At 45.7% G+C, this 19203-nt stretch overlaps 1 protein-coding gene across 1 annotated transcript in view; it reads right to left on the reverse strand.

Moving 5' to 3' along the window:
- Positions 1-6857: 6857 nt before the first annotated feature.
- Positions 6858-19203, reverse strand: part of LOC115093130 (zinc finger protein 701-like) — a 135775-nt gene continuing 123429 nt past the window's right edge. Inside the window, exon 9 of the mRNA XM_029604869.1 lies at positions 6858-7025. Within this exon, the coding sequence (XP_029460729.1) occupies positions 7009-7025 (17 nt within the window). The 3' untranslated portion in view covers positions 6858-7008. The remainder of the gene's footprint in view (positions 7026-19203) is intronic.

The following is a 19203-nucleotide window of genomic DNA, read 5'->3' on the forward strand; positions in this document are numbered from 1 at the left end:
CTGTTTGTGACTATTGCCAGATCCATCCCTTTGTGTGTGTGTTGTGCTGTGTAAGGCTCTCAGTGACCCCTTCCAGGTCTTCTACCAGCAATACTGGGTGATAGCAAGGGGGAAGAGGAATGAAGAATAGTGAGCCTAGAGAAGAACTGCCCTGTAGATTGGCTTTGTAAGCATGCTAAGAGGTTGAGGAACAGCATAACTAGCCCTTTGCTCACTAAATAGGCCATAGTTGCCACTAATAAAAGGAACATATGCACACTTGGTCTCTTGGCAGAAGCCTTTCCATCCCTCCGGAATTCCCCCATTTCCTGTCCCACTTCATTCATCGCTTCTCTATACATGAGTAGCTGCATTTCACATTTTAAGTGGTGGGATGCTTTCTGGGTCCCCAGGGTATGCAGAAATGTGTTAATGAAGGTCGCAATGCAAATGTGTTTAATGTGTTATATTGTCAGCTGCATGTCAATGTCGTTGCTCTTCTCTGCTGTAGGTGGAGATAGTGATTGTGCTCCTGAAGTTCCTTCCAGTGCAGATGCTTCAGATGCCTGCATGCCTCATCTCTTGGCAGATGGCTCTCCCTCCTTGACCGCCGGCAGATTTCTTGAAGATGAAGTAAAACCTGAACATATACCTATCTGGAGTTCTTTCATTTATCGTCTGTTCTTCTTTTATTATTCACACTATGTATTCCCTCTCCCAAAACCCCTTGCTCCCTTCCCCCCACTCCTCCCTTCCTCCTCTCACTACATACTCAATAAACAGACAGGTGAATGAGGAGTAAACAATTTTTTTGCAAAATTGTAAAAAACTATTTACAATTAAATGAAAGAAATAATAAAGCAATCGGGGAAGGGGGACATCTAGGTACAAAATAGTATACAAAAGTATAAAAATAAAATATCCCAGGGAGTTAGGGAGGAGGGTGCTCAGGACGATGGCATCCTGCTAGCTAGGAGCCTTACAGCTGCCTCCAGCAGCTGTAAGGCTCATATGTTCACTTCCAGCATCCTGAGCACCCTCCTTTGGTAGGCATACAAAGCTCTCTGCTCCGCCGCCATCCCCCTCAGGAAAGCATGAAACTCCTGCCTTGTGAGAGTCTCATCATCGGGAGCATTTGCTCCCGATGATGAACCTCTTGGTTGCTGAGCTAGAGGGGTACCAGAGGAAGCAGAAGGCCATCCATGCCTACCTTGGCCAGCAAATGCTGGCCGGTCTAGGTCTCTGCATCTCTCTCTGGGCAAAACTGGGAGGAGGCCCTGCGGGAATGGAGTGTGGTCCAGCTGTAGGTGCACTTTTTGCACAAGGGGTGGTTCCATCCTTGCCACTTCCACCCTTGGTGGTGATAGATGAGGGGGGAGAGTATCCTGCTCCTCCCCAGCAGAGGCTGCTGCAGGTGCGGGGGCTGGTGCTTCCTCCTCCACTTCTTCCTGTATTTCGACCTCTTCAGCAGCACCTTAAACAAAAGCATGTGTGAGAATGATGTCCAGTGAAACTTTGTGATGAATTTAATTTATTGTGCCCAGTAGGCTGGAAGATTTATTTACCACCAGCCCCATCTTGCTGAGCACGTAGCCAATCAAGCCACCATCTCTTCCGGAGGTTCAGCCACCAGGCCTTTTCTTTAGGTCCTCGATCTAATGCAAAGAAATAGGAAGAGAAAATTGAGTGTGCTCTATAGCTGGTATTAGTTCCTCCATACTGGTGTGTGACAATGTATGCTACTACTATATGATTTGAGAAGCTGGTCTTGGGAATCCATTTATGGATGCTGCAGCTGCACCATTCCTAAATATTTAACCTCCATGAAGGAGGTCATGTAGCTGTGCAGTGCAACTAGTGGGAATATCCTTGAGCAGTTCCAAGGACTGTGCAAGTGGCCCTCATCTATGCCTTCTAAAGGCATTCTTAATGGTTTGCTATCCTATAAAGTCACTCACTGGGGCACACCTAGGCATGTAGGTTTTCTGGATTTCCTCTAGAAGCATGCATCATAATGAGTAAAGGAGAATGGCAGCTGAGCATGTCAGAATGGCTCATGCATAGTCATCGTGACTACCGTGAGAGCCTGATTGCCTAGGTGTCCCCTGAGGACTATCTTGCAAGCTATTGCTTGACATATCAGCATTAAACAATTCTCTAATACCTGAGAAAGTTGGTACCATATCTTTCTTATAGCATTATTATACTTGTGTCTCTAAGGCTTCAATCATTCCATGTAAATCTGCCCTACTATATGTCTTTTATCTACTATGATATAGTTAAGCAATGAACGTCCATGCTATTAATGTCAGGTTAAATCAGTACAATCAATATAAGTATCGTTTTAATATATCCCAGGGAGTTAGGGAGGAGGGTGCTCAGGACGATGGCATCCTGCTAGCTAGGAGCCTTACAGCTGCCTCCAGCAGCTGTAAGGCTCATAGGTTCACTTCCAGCATCCTGAGCACCCTCCTTTGGTAGGCATACAAACCTCTCTGCTCCGCCGCCATCCCCATTGGCACTCCCACCCAGGATTTAGCCTATCTCGCCACCACCCCCCCCGCCCCTCTTATGCAACAGCTAAGATTATCACTGTAAGAGCAGTCATCTTACCCCCCAATGGTAAGAGGCCTGCTGGTGGAAGGTGAGCTGCAGTTCCCTCCAGGCCCTGCGCATTCGTCAGAGATGCCTCCTCTGGTCAGGAATCAGGAACAGGTGACCCTCAACTATTACCACTAGGGACATCAAATGGGCGACTTCCCTGATGGTGAAATTGGGCTGCCTAGCTAGTCCTGGCATTTTCTGAAAGTGCACCCAGGAACAGGAAGTCCCACTCTTGCATTTGTGAGAATGCGAACAATAACCCACATCTGTGTATAACACGTGGAGATTTACGCACATATTAGTGCGTTCTTGGAGGCAAAAACATATGCTTATTTTACAGCATTCATGCGCATGTGGAAGAATAATTCAAAACACTGCCATGCATGCCCACAAACACACGTTTCTTCATGTTTCTTCGTGCACGCACAAACCTTTCAAAATTTACCTGCATGTGTTTAATGTATTTTTGTATCATTGTGGAGTAAATTTGTGACTGGTGACCTCAATCAGGGAATCATAATTATCTCTAGGAAATCAACAGGTGAAGAGAAGCAGACTCTAGAGAGTTCAAGTATTGGGAGTGGAAAAGAGGAGAATGTGGAGCAATAGGACTGAGAGGTATGAAATTTGGACTGGACACTAACATTAATTTGGAACATAAGTACTGTTATCCTTAGATGGGAAAGAAGCTTAACCACTATTTCATATATAGAATTGGAATAAATTCAGTGAATGAGCAATTGGTTCTATCCATCCATCCAAGTAATTTAGAGAAGAAGAGTTGTAAATTTATTAAAATCATAAAATGTGAATTTGGACTTTGTGAATATTAATAGCTGTAACAAAGATTTTCCAGATTCCATTATTTATCAGTAAAATTAGGTCGGAAACCACTCTTTGCTTCCAGCCTGATTATTACTGCCGTTTACAGAGACAGACTTTAATGGATGAATAATATCTATCCAACACTAAGGGCCTAGGAAACGATCTCCCCCCCTATCAGGAAATCATGGGCATGCAGATTAAAATGACAGCAGGAACAAATGGTAACATAATATCTAGCACTGAATTTGAGGTGTGGCCCTTGGGGACCTCAGGGGAGACCCTAGCCCAGGAGTTACATATTAAAATGTATAAATGAAATCATTAAAAATAATATAAAACATAATAGTAACAAAAATAATATATAGCAGAAGCAGTATACACACCTCTCTGCTGCAGGTGAATCACCAGCAACAGCAGTAGCAATAAAAGCCTGCCATTCTATCTTCTAGCTACAAGATGTCAGTAGTTATACAGTATGCCCAGTCTTTTCTATTTGAGTTGCTGCTCCCTTAATTTAAATTCTCTTCTACAGCTATACTGATTGGCTCTCTTTTCTGTGGCGCACAACACACAATGCAGCTACTCCTCTTGCGGTCTCACTCTGCTCTCTATGCCTTGGGTCGTTGATGCCACTCCTTGTGCCATTTTCCCCTCTTTGGGTGCCTTGGGGTCTTCATGCAAATTGGTACCCTTTGCCCATCTCTTGGTGCCTTAGGGTGTCATGTGCCACATTTTTGCCTTCTCTGGTGACTTGGAGTCTTCATACCACTGTTGTTAGTGCCCTTTGCCTTTCCTTTGATGTTTTGGTATCTTCCTGACACTGTTTTTGGTGCCTTTGCTCCTTTCATGGTATCTTGAAGTGTTCTACTGTGATGCTTTGCCTTGGTCATGCTGCCTTGGACTGTTAGTACCACTTTTCCCCACTCTTGGTGTTTTAGAATGCTGTTCTTCCTGCTGCTGGTGCCTGCTTGCAAGTTTCATTAGACTTGGATAGAAAACCCCAATGTTAGAGACTAAATGAGGATGCATTGCTTTCCCCATTGACTTTAATGGACACAAATATAATGATAGAATGAATGAACTTGGTATCCAGAATGAACAAACAAATAAAAATGGAAACTGAACTGAAATAACAAACCAAACCATTTTTTTTCAAATGCACACCCCTAGCTCTCATTTAAGATGGGAAGGACAAAAGCTGAAGAGTAACTTAATCTATGATACATCAGCAAAATACCACCACCCTGTCATGAACCATTAAAGAGAAAGAAAAAAATGTCAGCATGTGTCAAAAGAGCCAATGTATCTATAAAATAATTTTCACCATAATAGCCTTCAAAATCTTTTCTGATCATTTATAAAATTCACTTCCATCATAAAATTAAATTGACAATACAAAAAGAAAAAGAATTGATCATTTGGTCTATTTCAGAATACAGCTAAGTCTGTCTCAATGGTTTAGACTACTTAGCCATAAATGCATTGGGACCCCCTGAAAACACTGGTGGCAATTAGTAATGTGCCGACCTAAAAATCTAACCAACTTAATTACAGTTATATTACAACACATAGTATAATCATTCACAAAATCTGTATTCATGCCCAACAATAAACATACCGGATTTTACTTCTATAAGCTCTAAGATGTAACCTGAGAGCAGTATTTTAGCTCACTCCACCTTACAGGCGATGAAGTTATAGATTAAAACAATTCTTTGTAACAGTACCCATTTGTAAATCATGTTCTTCAGTTTTAATCATCTGCAATATACTTCAGTTACAGTGCTAACACATGATATGCTACAGAAGTGTAGCAGCCCACAAACTCAAAGAAATGCATTTAAAATCATGTTTAAACCACATGATTTCATAATGTTCATATTATGAATCCCAAAACGTTCACATTCCCTCAGATATACATCCAAGCCACCACACCACATGTGGATCAGAAACTTCTTTTCCAGAATTCGAAATATCAGTGCATCTGCAAAATGATAAGGTTGAATGAAATATTCCTTTTTTCAGAACATAAATGTGGCATCTGCAATGAAATCATGAGTCGACTATTCATGGAACATGTATAATTATATTAAAAGCAAATGTTTTAAACTGCAATATATTATGCATAAAAAATGAATTTTCAAAGGAGTTAACGCATGTAAAATTAGCAAATGTACACTTGAGTAGCTTGTAATCATGTACATGCTATTTTATAGGGTGAAAGCACACAGGGAAAGCGGAGAAAAGGGCACACACATTTAGATAAACAACAGCAGAATGATGTGCGGCAATTAATTGTACTGGACAACAACACTTTAGAACACCATTAGTTTTTTATTCTGTGTGTGTAGAAGACTGGAGTACATGGGAAGCACAATTCTTAAAGCCTTACCCACATTTTCAAAGCTCACACTTTATAGGCTGCATTTAAGGAAGGCATTTACAGAGGCATATTTAAGTGGGGGGGGAAATAATGTGCACAGATTGAATTTTAAAGTCCATGTGCTTTGATTTTCCTGTGAAATTTTCTCCCACACTCGGGGGCATTGTGAGCGAGGAATTTTCCTGTGCGTGGAACCTTCACCCCACAGCAGAGTAATAAGAAGTGACATCACAGAGGAGCATTATGACTGTGGGTTGGCTGCATGACATATAAGACCATCCGACCTCTGATAGATCACCTTTGTGGTCAGTTAGGAATTTGAGTGGGAAAAATTTATTGTGTATTGCTATTTTATTCGTTCTTTTGCTTGCCTTTTTCTTTGTTTTGCTGGGGGTTTTTTAACTTATTTTTTTTAGTTGTTTTTAAAAATATTTTTCTACTCCTCTTCCCCATCCCCTTCAGGACATAGACTGGGTGTTGTGCTCCATTTTGGGGCTCCTTTCCCCCCAGTTTACTGAGGAGAGCGTGGGTGCAGGTCACTCTCCCGTCCCCCAAGTCTGAGGAGAGTGGGCAAAGTTTAGCTCTCAGGAGAAGATCCCTAATAAAAACAAACCTGAAAAGCTGGTGTGTGCGACCAGTCAGGGAAGGAAACAAGGAGGAGAGTTATTGGAAATGATAAGTAAAGATGGCATTTTCCTCTCTATTGTAGGAAGAGGGCAATTGGTGACCTCTCTGGAACTTGGGGACCACTAGTGATTGAGAGATTGTGACTTAGGCATTCAAGGACAACCAGGGACAGAACTTGACGAGGTTGAGGGGACTTCAGGATCATGGGGGGAGCTAGATCAGACCTAGGGGAGGAGGGGATAGAGTTAGTAGGAATATGGGAGTCTACAGGACAAAGGGGTATAAAAGAGAGAAAGTTCACATGCACCCCTATCCCCACCCAATAATTCACACAGGTTTCAGGGTAACGAGGCATACTACTTCGAGTTTCCAGTTCAGATTTTGTTAGCACATTTCTGTCTGTAATTTGTGATCCCTTATTCTATATTTGGTGAGGGTCTGTCAATGCTCTGCATATGTGATGGAGATAAGGCATTGCATTATTTATTCATTTACTTACTTATTTTTTTTTATATACCGGTGTTCGATTTTACATATCACATCGGTTTACAGAGAACTGAGTGGTGCAGGACACTGAGCGGTTCCTCTTGTCAGTTACAAAGAACATCTATAACAGCAAAACGGTTTAGTAAATAACAAAGGAATAGATATATATTACAAAGGAACGTCTATAACTGGTAAACGGTTTAAACAATAAACAGTGGTATGTATATACGTGTCTTGTTGGTATACAGCGAACTGGATATCTATAACAGATAAGCTGTTGAACAGACAATCATAGAAGTAGGTATTACAGGTAAATAACTATTATTGATGAGCAATTAGACAGGGGTTCAAGGTGTGGAAAAAGAGGTAGATGTTAATTAGAGTAGAAGCGGAAAGGTTTTCCCATAGCATGGGGGGTTAGTGTAGGGTTTGGGATTCGGTCATATTATTGCTGCAAAGGTGTTACGTCCGTTGGCCCTAGACAGCTTTGCCCTGTTTGCCTCACCTTGTTCTCGCCTCCTCCCGCTTACCTTGGGAAATGGCTACCGCCGCATCTACAAGCCGCCCTCTCGGCGTCCCTGGAACGGCTATGGTGCTGCCTCCCCCCCATGTTCCTCCCAAGGCCCTACTAGGGTGCACACGTGCACGCTACCCACGTCTTTATTCCAGCATTGGCGTGAACCTCGGGGGCGTCCCCCTCAAGGCCCTTTAAATTCACTCTTACCCTCGACGGCTCCAACGCCGATCGCGAGCCATCCAGCGCCATCCTGCCGTCCTCGAGGCCCGCCCATGAAGCAGCCCTCCTAGGACCAGCCAATAAGAGCAGCCGCTCCCATCAGCCAATCCAGAGAGGCTCCAGAGGCCTTTAAAATTGAAACCAGCCCGGCAGATCTTCCTTCTTTCGTCGGACGCTGCGAGGGAGGGCCTGTGCAATCGGCGCCACAGACCCGCCGAGGTAAGGCCCTTTAAATTCACTCTTACCCTCGGCGGTTCCAACGCTGATCGCGAGCCATCCAGCGCTGTCCTGCCATCATCGAGGCCCGCCCACGAAGCAGCCCTCCTAGGACCAGCCAATAGGAGCAGCCGTCCATCAGCCAATCCAGAGAGGCCCGGAGGCCTTTAAAATTGAAACCAGCCCAGCGCGCGACAAAAGGGCAGGCCCTTTGTGCGACCCTTTGTGCAGCCCCTAAGTGTAGCCCTACAGATTAATTTTGACCAAAGGACTTGTCCGGAGGCCGGCCACGCAAGCTCATTCTGGTCCCCTGCTTCTCAGCATACCATACAGGAGCGGCGGTCGTAAAAAGCTGTCCCCTTCCGCTAGTGACTGTCGCCCTCAAACTAGGCCCCACCGGGCACCAAACAGCCAAGAACCCGAACCACGGAACAGCACTGATACGCTACATCAATCCTATCCCCTCAAAGACCATATCCACAATCCATAACATCCTCTCAGGCCATAGGATAACCACTGCTGCCAAATCTTGTACACGCAAACACTATAATCCTCTAAGGATGCTAGGATACTCAATACCCATATTATATCACAGTACCTCCTTCAAGATGAAGCCACCGATGCGGTACCATCTCAAATTCCATAGAAATCTCACTCCGGTGATGATCTCCCCTCTTACCCAACTCCTTGGGCTTGCCCTGTTCACTCTAACACTATTCAATGCCCAATCAATCACCAAAAAAACCCACATTCTATACGACTACTTGCTTGACGCCAAACCAGACATCTGTGCCATCACAGAGACCTGGCTGAACCCACAGACACAGTCTTAACAAATCAACTTCCTACCCAGATATACGATGTCTTCTCCATCCCTAGACAAAAGAAAAAAGGGGGAGTCTCCTCCTGGCTGCCAAAAAAGATCTTAATCTCATCCTACAACCTATCAATACAATACCTAAACTAGAGGTAGGCCTGTTCAAATCCAAATCTCTCCAAATCCTCCTCACATGCCCCCCTGGATTACTAGACTTGGATGCCTCTCCTATAGTGGAAATCATAGCAAAATACTTAAACCTGGACTCACCAGCCATTATCCTTGGGGACTTTAATCTACACATTGACGCCAATCCTCAATCATCTAACTGCGAAGCCCTCTTATCCGCCCTCTCGGACATGGGCTTCAAACAACTCATCAACCAACCCACACATAAAGCAGGTCATACTCGACCTTATCTTCACAAACACCAGCCTTACACCACTCTCCCCCCTCTGCCTCCCGGTCCATGGTCAGACCATTTCATGATCACCTCCACCCTCAGATCGATGACAAGATCTTCTGCACCCCCTCAGCTCACCACACTGCACTATAGGAAACCCTGCCCATCAGAACTCTCGGCAACTCTCTGATCAAAGAACTTTCTAACCTGGATCTATCAAACCCCAATGCAGCTATTCTTCTTGGCAAAATATCACAGAAACTATAGCCAACAACTTATGCCCACTGTCGACAAAAAATATAAACCCTTCTCAAAAAAACAAGCAGCCATGGTTCTCAAAGGAGCTCCGCTCGCAAAACAAAGCCTGAGACGGAAAGAAAAGGAATGGAGGAAGAACCCCAACCCTCACTCTCTAACCATACAAAGCCGCTCTCCACCACTACAGAACTGCAACGCTACGAACTAAAAGAGATTTCTACGCCCACCGTATCCATGATATGATTTTCGATGCGAAGGCTCTCTTCTCGTACGTCTTGGAACTCCCAAAACTGCTCCCCCATCAATCCCTGACGACCTAGCCCATCGAAAGCCAATGATCTGGCCTTATTCTCCAGAACAAATCTCCAATACCCTGGCTAGATTACCTACCAGCCCTACACGCTGTCTCTGGATCACCCCCACCCCCCGAACTCAGATGCAGGGTTGGAATCTTTCGATCCCACTTACACTATAGAGGTGGAAAACCTGATAAAAAGAATGAAACCTCCACTCACCCTCTAGACCAAATCCCATCCAACCTTCTGATTCTCATACCGGAATCCATCTCTAAACATCTAGCAGATATTATCACACTGCACCCTCTAACAAGGAATCTTCCCGGACGCTCTCAAATTGTCCACCCTTAAACCTATACTCAAAAACCGAACCTGGAACCCGACGACCCCAATAACTACACTACCGCCCTATCTCAAAATTTGCCGTTTTGTAGCCAAAATCATGGAGAAAAATCGTAAATAATCAACTTTCAAATTACTTGGAAGGAACATAATATTCTACATCCGTCACAATATGGATTTCCAAAAAGAACAACACCGAACACCCTCCTCATCTCACTTTAGATAGGTATTATTGGCATTGACAAAAGGATAGTCCTTCCTCCTAGCACTTCTCAATATCTCTGCAAGCTTTCGACACCGTAAATCATACTAGCCTTCTAAAACGGTTATCAGACACAGGAATCGCAGGATCCCGCTCTCAGATGGTTCGCCTCATTCCTTAGCAACAGAGGCTACAAGTGTTAAACTCGATAACAAGGAATCTCGCACTAACTCCCCATTTGGAGTCCCCCAGGGCTCCTTTTTATCACCCACCCTGTTCAATATTTACCTACTCCCTCTCTGCCATTTACTCTCAAAACTAAAACTGAAGTTCTACATAAACGCAGACGACGTTCAAATTTTAAATCCCCATATCTAACTCACTGGATTCAGCAGTCAAACTATGGGATTCTCACTTGCAAACGATCAACCATCACCTTTCAAGCCTCAACTTGGTGCTTTAACACTGCCAAGACAGAACTCCTGCTCATCACCCCAGAAGGCAGTTCCTTCCATCAACAGCTGCATGCTAACATACAAATCTCCCATGCAAGAGACCTTGGAGTCATAATAGATAGTCACCTGAGCCTAAAGAAATTTATAAACCACACTACGAAGGAGTGCTTCTACAAGCTACACGTACTCAAAAAAACTCAAGCCTCTTCTATTCCATGATTTCAGATCTGTTCTCCAAGCCATTCTGTTCTCCAAGGTCGTTTACTGCAATTCCATCCTGCAAGGTCTTCCTGCTACTACAATAAACCCCTCCAGTTGCTCCAAAATGCGGTGGCGAGAATTCTGATGAATACTAATCAGAGAGAGCACATCTCTCCTATATTAAAAGATCTTCACTGGCTCCAGTAACTTAGGATTCTCCATAAATCACTTACAATTATTCACAAAAGCATTCACCATCAGACCCCCCTTGACCTGCTACATCCGCTTCAAACTACACTCTATGGCCAGACCCTTAAGGGAAGCTTACAAGGGATCCTTACACGTTCCTCCTATCAAAGTGGTGCACCACTCAAACATCAGAGACCGGGCATTCTCAACAATAGGCCCATCCATCTGGAACACCATGCCCCTGGACCTCAGGCAGGAAACCTGTCTCCTAACTTTTAAAAAGAAACTCAAGACATGGCTCTTCGGTCGAGCCTTTCCCTGTTCCTGGTCCAACAGCTTGACTCAAAATTGTTCCTATCACTTCTGTATATAAAGAATCACTAAGACACACAAATACGTCATAATGAGGTTGGCTCCTTTGCCTCCCTCCCACACCCTCATCTGTATATAGTTCACTATCATTGTCAGCCCCTCTTTATTTCCTATCCCCAGTTAATGCGCCCTTGTTACAATGTAACTTTATGCTTCATCAAATTTTGTCTCTTGTTATTTGGATATGGTTAACTGCTTAGTTCGATGTAAACCGAAGTTGATTTGATTTGTATCAAGAAAGTCGGTATATAAAAGCCTTAAATAAATAAACAAATAAATAAATAGTTAAATAAATAAATAAGTGACGTCACACCATCCGGGTATTTAGCCTGAACTTTGTTGTTAGCTTGTTGAGTTAGCAAAGGATTGGTTTCGGCAGGTCTTAGCTACTCTGCCGCTTCCGTGCTGCTGCTGGAAGCTCTCTCTCCTTGCCCTTCGGGGTATTGACTAACCTGGGTACCCGCTCCTCAGGGGCCTTCTGCTTTATTTCAGGTGCCTTTCAGATATCAGGTAACTTGCTCTTCGAGGGCTGCTCTCCCTGCCTCGGTGCCAGTACATCTACTACAAGCCTGGTGGAATCCCCTACCTACAGCTACCATCTGGTGAGTACATCTCTCTGTCTGTCTCATCTCTAGCATTGCCTTGCTGGGAAACCTACACCGGACATCCCTATACCATCGGGTGAGAAGGGTCCCCTCTACTGAGGGTCCCGACAGCTGCCTTACACAATCCAGACTACCTCGCTACTGCCACCTCTGGTGGTATCCATCAGCTGTATAATAAAAGACTAATTCTGTGTTTGCGCGTCTTGAGTCTAGCCCAGTACTGTAGCTCCCCGCAGGGCTCTCCCCGTAGACGTGGTCATCTGTCACAGTACCTAAGAATCCACGCAAACATCACTAAAACCCTAACAGATTGCTAACTTCATAGATTCGTCTCAGTTCAACGCATTGCAGGCCATTCCAGGCCTGGCCCCGTGAATCTCCGAACAAGCAGAATGCACTGGAGGAATTTGACTGCTGCATTCAACCAGCTGCACACACAGATGACCTTACCAACCCACCACAGGTAAGAAGTTACACCGCCAGAAGTGACGGTCAAGACTACTGTATCTCTATCTGCTCCAACATGCTTCTCGGGGAAGTTTGGAAATGTAGAGGTTTTATTAACCAGTGTTGCATGCACTTTTCCCTGGCAACCTAGCCATTTTCCTACAGCTTATGCCAAGATCACCTATATCCTGTCTTATCTGGATGGAAGAGCGTTGGCTTGGGCCTCTTCACCTGTGGGAGCGCAATGATCCTGTTCTACATGATCTTGCCAGATTCCTTGAGCTGTTCAAAATCAGATTTTTATGACCCTGCCCGGCCTTACCGTTGCAGGATCTTCGTTGGTTCACTTGAAACAAGGTACCAAACCTTTGATGACTTCGCTATCAAATCAAGACACTGGCGGTCTGAATTACATTGGGGACCCTAAATGCCTGAGGACCCTCTTCTTTGAAGGACTGAACCTCTCGTTTGAAAGACGAGCTCGCAGCTCATGAGATGCCTGAGACCTTGGATGAACTGGTGAAGTTGGCAACTAGGATTGATCGCCGAGTTCATGACAAGGTTCAAGAGACCAAGACTCCCAGAAGACCCTGTCAGGGTGAAGCTCGAGTTAAGTCCACACCCAGGCCTGTTCCCCTCGGGTCCAGTTGCTGGCAAAGAAGAACCAATGCAATTAGGCCGCAGGCCACCTGACATCAAAAGAGAGAAGAACTCAGAAGAAATTGGGGTGTGCATGTGCTTGTGGACAAGCTGGCCATGCTGTTCAAACATGCCCTATATGTCCAGGAAACTAGCAGACCTAAGTCCTGGGGGAGGACTCTTCTTAAGTCTTACTTGCACCCTCTCCTCTGCTCTCTCTTCCTGTATCCTTGATCTGCGGACCCTTAGAGTATCAGACTCTTGCCCTAGTGGACTCAGGGGCAGGAGGTAATTTCATTTTTACAATGACTAGTGGAACACTTGTGGATCCCACTACCCACCATGATGTCTCCACTACTCCTATCTTCAATTCATGGAGAACCCTTTCCGGGCGAAGTAACCACTCACCGAACAAGTATGTCTACGACCGGTGCTCTCCATTTGGAAACCATCTCCTTCTTTGTTTTAGAGAAAGGCCATGTATTTTATTTATTTTATTAATTTATTTATAGGTTTTTATATACCGAAGTATTGGTGGAGGCCTTCACTCCGGTTTTACATTTTAAAACAACGAGATACAAAAAACAATCAAATGATAACTTTAACATATAACTTTAACAAAACAATCAGATGATAACTTTAACATATAATATTGAACGGGGGGTATTTACAGGTAGCATATGCGAGAGGAGTTAGACGAGTATAGTCCATTTTAATATGAAGAGGTCTTAGTTGAAAAATACATTGTGATCGGAGGATCCGCAGGGGGGGGTTGGGTGGGCTGGAAGGGAACAAGAGGAGGAGAGTGAGGATATACAAGAAGTGGCAGGGGGGGCAAGGTGTGGGAATGGAGGGAGAGGGCAGGGGGGGTGGAGGAGGTAGGGGAAGTGCCTGTGATTTATCCATCCCATCTTTGTATGCCTCGTTTGAAGAGCCATGTTTTGAGTAATTTTTTGAACATAGATGTGTTGTTTTGTGGTCCCGAAGGTGGAAGGGAGGGCGTTCCAGAGGTGGGGTCCGGCTATAGAGAATGCTCTATTCCTGGTGGTGGTTAATTGGCTGCACTGACTGGTGGGATTTCGAGTTGAGATTTGTTGGTTGATCTAGTGCATCGTTGAGATTGGTAAGTTTGGATTAGGGATTCGAAGCAGTCAGAGTTGTTGTGGTGGATAGCGTTGTGAATGATTGTCAGGGTTTTGTACTCTATCCTTTTTTCAATGGGAGCCAATGTAGGTCCCTTCAGTACAGGTGTGATATGATCGGTTCTTTTGAGGCCGGTGAGAATTCGTGCAGTGGAGTTTTGTAGAATTTGCAGCGGGTGTATGGTTGATTTTGGCAGCCCTAACAAGAGGGAGTTGCAGTAGTCGATGCCAGAGAATATCAGGGCTTGGAGAATGGTTCTGAAGTCGAGTGGTTGAGTAAGGGTTTGAGGTGTTTGAAGATGGAAAGTTTGTGGAAGCCTTCATTGTACTCTATAGTTCTGGGCTACCGTGGCTGCAGCGGCATATGTCTCAATTCAATTGGGCCACTCTGGAGCTTTCATGTTGGGTCCAGATTGCATGGTAAATGTCTGATGGAGGTCGCTCCTATACCCTGCATGCCAACTACCCCATTGATGCCTGGGTTGCTGCCTCAATACGCATCATTTCAAGATGTTTTTTCTAAAGAATCTGCCGACGTATACCGCCACACAGACCCTATGACTGCACCATCAATTTGAAGCCTAACACTGAACCACCCAAAGGACAGGTCTACACTCTCTCCGTGGTAGAGAATAAAGCCATGTCCGAATATATCAGGAGAATCTTCAAAAAGCTTCATATGACCCTCCAAGTCTCCCATTGGCGCAGGCTTCTTCTTTGTGGGGAAGAAGGATGGAATGTTGCATCCATGTATAGATTACAGGGGTCTTAACGAGATAACAGTGAAAAGTCGCTAGCCCTACCACTCATCTCAGAGCTATTTGACAGACTACCGGGAGGCAAGATCTTCTCCAAGCTTGATCTCAAGGGAGCCTACAACTTAGTCTGCATCTGCTCTGGCGATGAATGGAAGATAGCCTTCAACACCAAGGACTGTCACTTTGAATATCTAGTGATGCCGTTTGGCTTGTGCAACGGCCCAGTTGTCTTCCAAAATTTAATGAACGACAAATGTCTACAAATGTGTCGTCGTATACTTAGATGACATCTTGATATTCTCCCAAGACATGACCACTCATATTGAAGATGTCAAGAGTGCTGCAAAGACTCCGTGAGAATCATCTATATGCCAAGTTGTCTGAGTTTCACAAAGAATCAGTGCCTTTCTTGAGGTATATTGTTTCCAACCAAGGTTTCCAAATGGATCCACAGAAGCTGGAGGCTCTCAGACGATTCCTAGGTTTCATCAACTATTACAGAACATGAATTAAGTACTACTCCTCACTAACAGTTCTGCTTACAGCTATGACAAAGAAAGGTTGCCAATGTTGCCAATCGGTCTATGGAGGCAGTAACAGCATTCCAGAAACTGAAAGACGCCTTCTTGAGCAAGCCGTGCCTCCGACATCCGGATCTAACTAAGCCCTTCATCGTTGAGGTCGATGCCTCAGACATCAGCATAGGGGCCGTTCTAAGCCAGGCCGGTGATTCCAAGGCCTTACACCCATGCTCATTTTTCTCCCATCGCTTCTCACCAGCAGAGAACTACGGAATAGGAGATAAAGAGCTCCTGGCTATAAAGATGGCATTCGAGGAGTGGCACCCTTGGCTTGAAGGAGCACAACATCAGATCACAGTCTTTACAGACCATAAAAATCTGGAGTACCTCCGCCACGCACAGCGCCTAAACCATAGGCAAGCGAGATGGTCTCTGTTTTTCAACAGATTTGACTTTGTGCTGAAATACCGCCCTGAATATCTCGCTCATTCCTCTCTGAGGATGTTCCAGATTAACTGCAACATATCATCGACCCGAAAAGACTTATCTTGGCAGCTACTCACTCACTCCTGCAGGTAAAACCTTTGTACCCAAGAACCTAAGAAAAAAGCTGCTAGCATGGGCTCACGACTCCAAACTGGCTGGACACCCTCGTCAACGCAGAACTGTCTAAATTTCAGAACTATTACTGGTGGCAACCATGAAGGAAGACACATTCTCCTACGTTGCTTCCTGCGCTAATTGTGCCAGACAGAAACTGCCACCCAGTCATTCTTGGGGCCTACTTCAACCCTTGCCTGTGCCAGACGAGCCATGGACACATATTGTTACAGACTTTGTGGTAGACTTACCTCTCTCAGGAGGAAACAACACGATCTGGGTAACTGTAGATCGGTTCTCAAAGATGGCTCACTTTGTGGCTCTCCCTGGCTTACCCACAGCCATGGAGCTTGCTAAGCTCTTCATCATGCACATCTTTCACCTACACGGCATGCCTAAGCACATAGTCGCTGATCGAGGAGCCCAATTCACAGCTAAGTTCTGGAAGGCATTGGGCAAGAAATTTGATATCTCTCTCGACTTCACCTCAGCATATCATCCACAGTCTAACAGGCAAACAGAGAGAATGAATAGGATACTTAAGCAGTTCATTCGTGCATATGTGGGCACTCACCAGAATGATTGGGCTGAACTGTTGCCCTGGGCTGAATTCGCCATCAACTCTCATCCAGCAACATCAACTGGATCAACACCATTTGAAATGGTCTACGGACGACTACCAGCACCACCACTACCACTTCCACTGTCAGTGTTGTCCCCGGCAGCTCAATCTACTACCAAAGATATTCAACAACTATGGACTCAGACCAAAGAGATGCTTCTTAAAGCAGGACAACGAGCTAAGAAAGGATACAATGCTCATCACTGCAAGGCTCCAGAGTTCCAGCCTGGTGACAAAGTCTGGCTATCGACTAAGCACTTAGGACTTAAGCTGCCTTCAGCTCGCGTCGCTCCTCGCTTCGTTGGACCATTTCCCATTCTCCGACGACTTGGCAATCTCACATATAGTCTGAAGTTACCACCAGCATTGAAGATTCATAATGCGTTCCACGTCTCACTATTGAAGCCATTAATCCTTAGTGAGTTTTCACTGAAGACACCTGAACCTACACCAATAGATGCAGAAGAAGACATCAAATACAAGGTAGACGCTATCCTTGACATAAGAAAAAGAGGCAGAGTATGGGAATACCTCCTGTCATGGGAGGGTTATGGACCTGAAGAAAATGCGTGGGAGCCTTTGGCTAATATCATGGATAAAGAGATGCTTCAACAATTCCACAGAATGCATCCTCAGAAACCAAGACCAGATAGGAAGCCTGGAGGGTGCCCTTTGAAGGGGGGTACTGTTGCATCCGTCGGTCCTAGACGGCTTCGCACCATTTGCCTCACCTTGTTCTCGGCTCCCTTCCGCTTACTTGGGAAAATGGCTACCGCCGCATCTACAAGCCACCCTCTCTGGCGTCCCCGGAATGGCTATGGTGCTGCCTCCCACCATGCTCCTCCCAAGGCCCTACTAGGGTGCACGCCCGCTACCCACATCTTTATTCCAGCATTGGCGCGAACCTCGGGGGTGTCCCCTCAAGTGACATCATGCCATCCAGGTATTTAGCGTGAACTTTGTTGCTAGCTCGTTGAGTTAGCAAAGGATTGGTTTCGGCAGGTCTTAGCTACTCTGCCGCTTCCGTGCTGCCACTGGAAGCTCTCTCTCTGCCCTTTGGGGTATTGACTAACCTGGGTACCCACTCCTTGGGGGCCCTCTGCTTTATTTCAGGTGCCTTTCAGGGATCAGGTACTCGCTACTCAAGGGCCTGCTCTCCCTGCCTCGGTGCTAGTACCATCTACTACAGCCTGGTGGAATCGCCTACCTACAGCTACCATCTAGTGAGTAATCTAACTCTCAGTCTGTCTCTACAGCATTAACTTGCTGGGAAACCTACACCAGAAGTCCCCTATACCTCTAATGGCTGGAGAGGAATGTTCAGAAGCTTGACAATGTCATCCATGATGAAGCTGCCACTTGCCCCTGTATCGACAAGAGCAGTGGTGGCGAAGGAGTGGGACTCGATGCCCACAGAAACTGGAAGCAGGAGTTGAGGGCCAGTGACAGTAACGCCCAAGCTCGGGACCCCCACCAGGCTCAGGCGTTGTAGTTTTCCAGACGGACTGGACAGGACTGCCAAAGATGTCCGGAGGTGCCACAGTAAAGGAAAACACCTTCCTTCATCCGACGAAGACATTCAGTCGGAGACAATCGCCCACGGTTCACCTCCATGAGTTCCACCACGGGAAGAGGTGGTGGTGATGGAGTCTTGGCTGGAGGACTCCAGACACGCATGAGGCATAGAATAGGTGAGCGAGAGTCCTTTACTTCTAGGTACCATTGCCAGAGTCGATGGTTGATCTTCCCGGTGAGGGAAATCAGGTCCTCTAGAGACGTGGGAGTCTCACAGATGGAGAGATAATCTACAGACGGAGAGTTAATCTACAAGCCATCTAGGATGACGGCTTGTAAACAATCTTCTTTCCACCCGAGCTAAGTAGCGAGGGTCCTGAATTCCACCGTATACTCTGAGAGGGTCCGAGACCCTTGACGGAGGTGGATTAGATTATGGCTGGCTACAGCTTGGCGACCTGGGTCTCCGAAGGTCTGCTTGAAGACAGCAACAAACTTGGATAACTTGGAAAGCCGGGGGATTGGAGCGTTCCCACAATGGAGAGGTCCATGCAAGAGCCTTCCCCTCTAGGTGGGAAAGGATGAAGTTCACTTTAGTGGTTTCCTTCAAGAACAAGGAGGGTTGCAGTGCAAATTGCATGAAGCACTGGTTGAGGAAGCCATGACAAAAGCGTGGGTCCCCATTGTATCGTGGAGGTGCAGGGAGCGCCAATGATGCTTTGGGTAGCATAGATGCCGATAGGTCCACAGGATTGGCCAGAGCTGTATCTCGCAGCTGGGAACGGAGTTCTTCCACCGAAGAGGCTAACAATTCCAAAGCTCTGTGATGTTCTTGGACTGTTGCGGTGAAACCCGGTAGGGCCCTGGAGGCGGGAGACTCCGCCAAGTCCATGGCCTTGGCAACCTGATGCGCTTGGAGGTGGACCCTTGTCCTGGAGCAGTGTAGAATGACTCCTTGGTAGG

The sequence above is a fragment of the Rhinatrema bivittatum genome, chromosome 1 (assembly GCF_901001135.1).
Source record: "Rhinatrema bivittatum chromosome 1, aRhiBiv1.1, whole genome shotgun sequence".
In the NCBI taxonomy this organism is placed as follows: Eukaryota; Metazoa; Chordata; class Amphibia; order Gymnophiona; family Rhinatrematidae; genus Rhinatrema; species Rhinatrema bivittatum.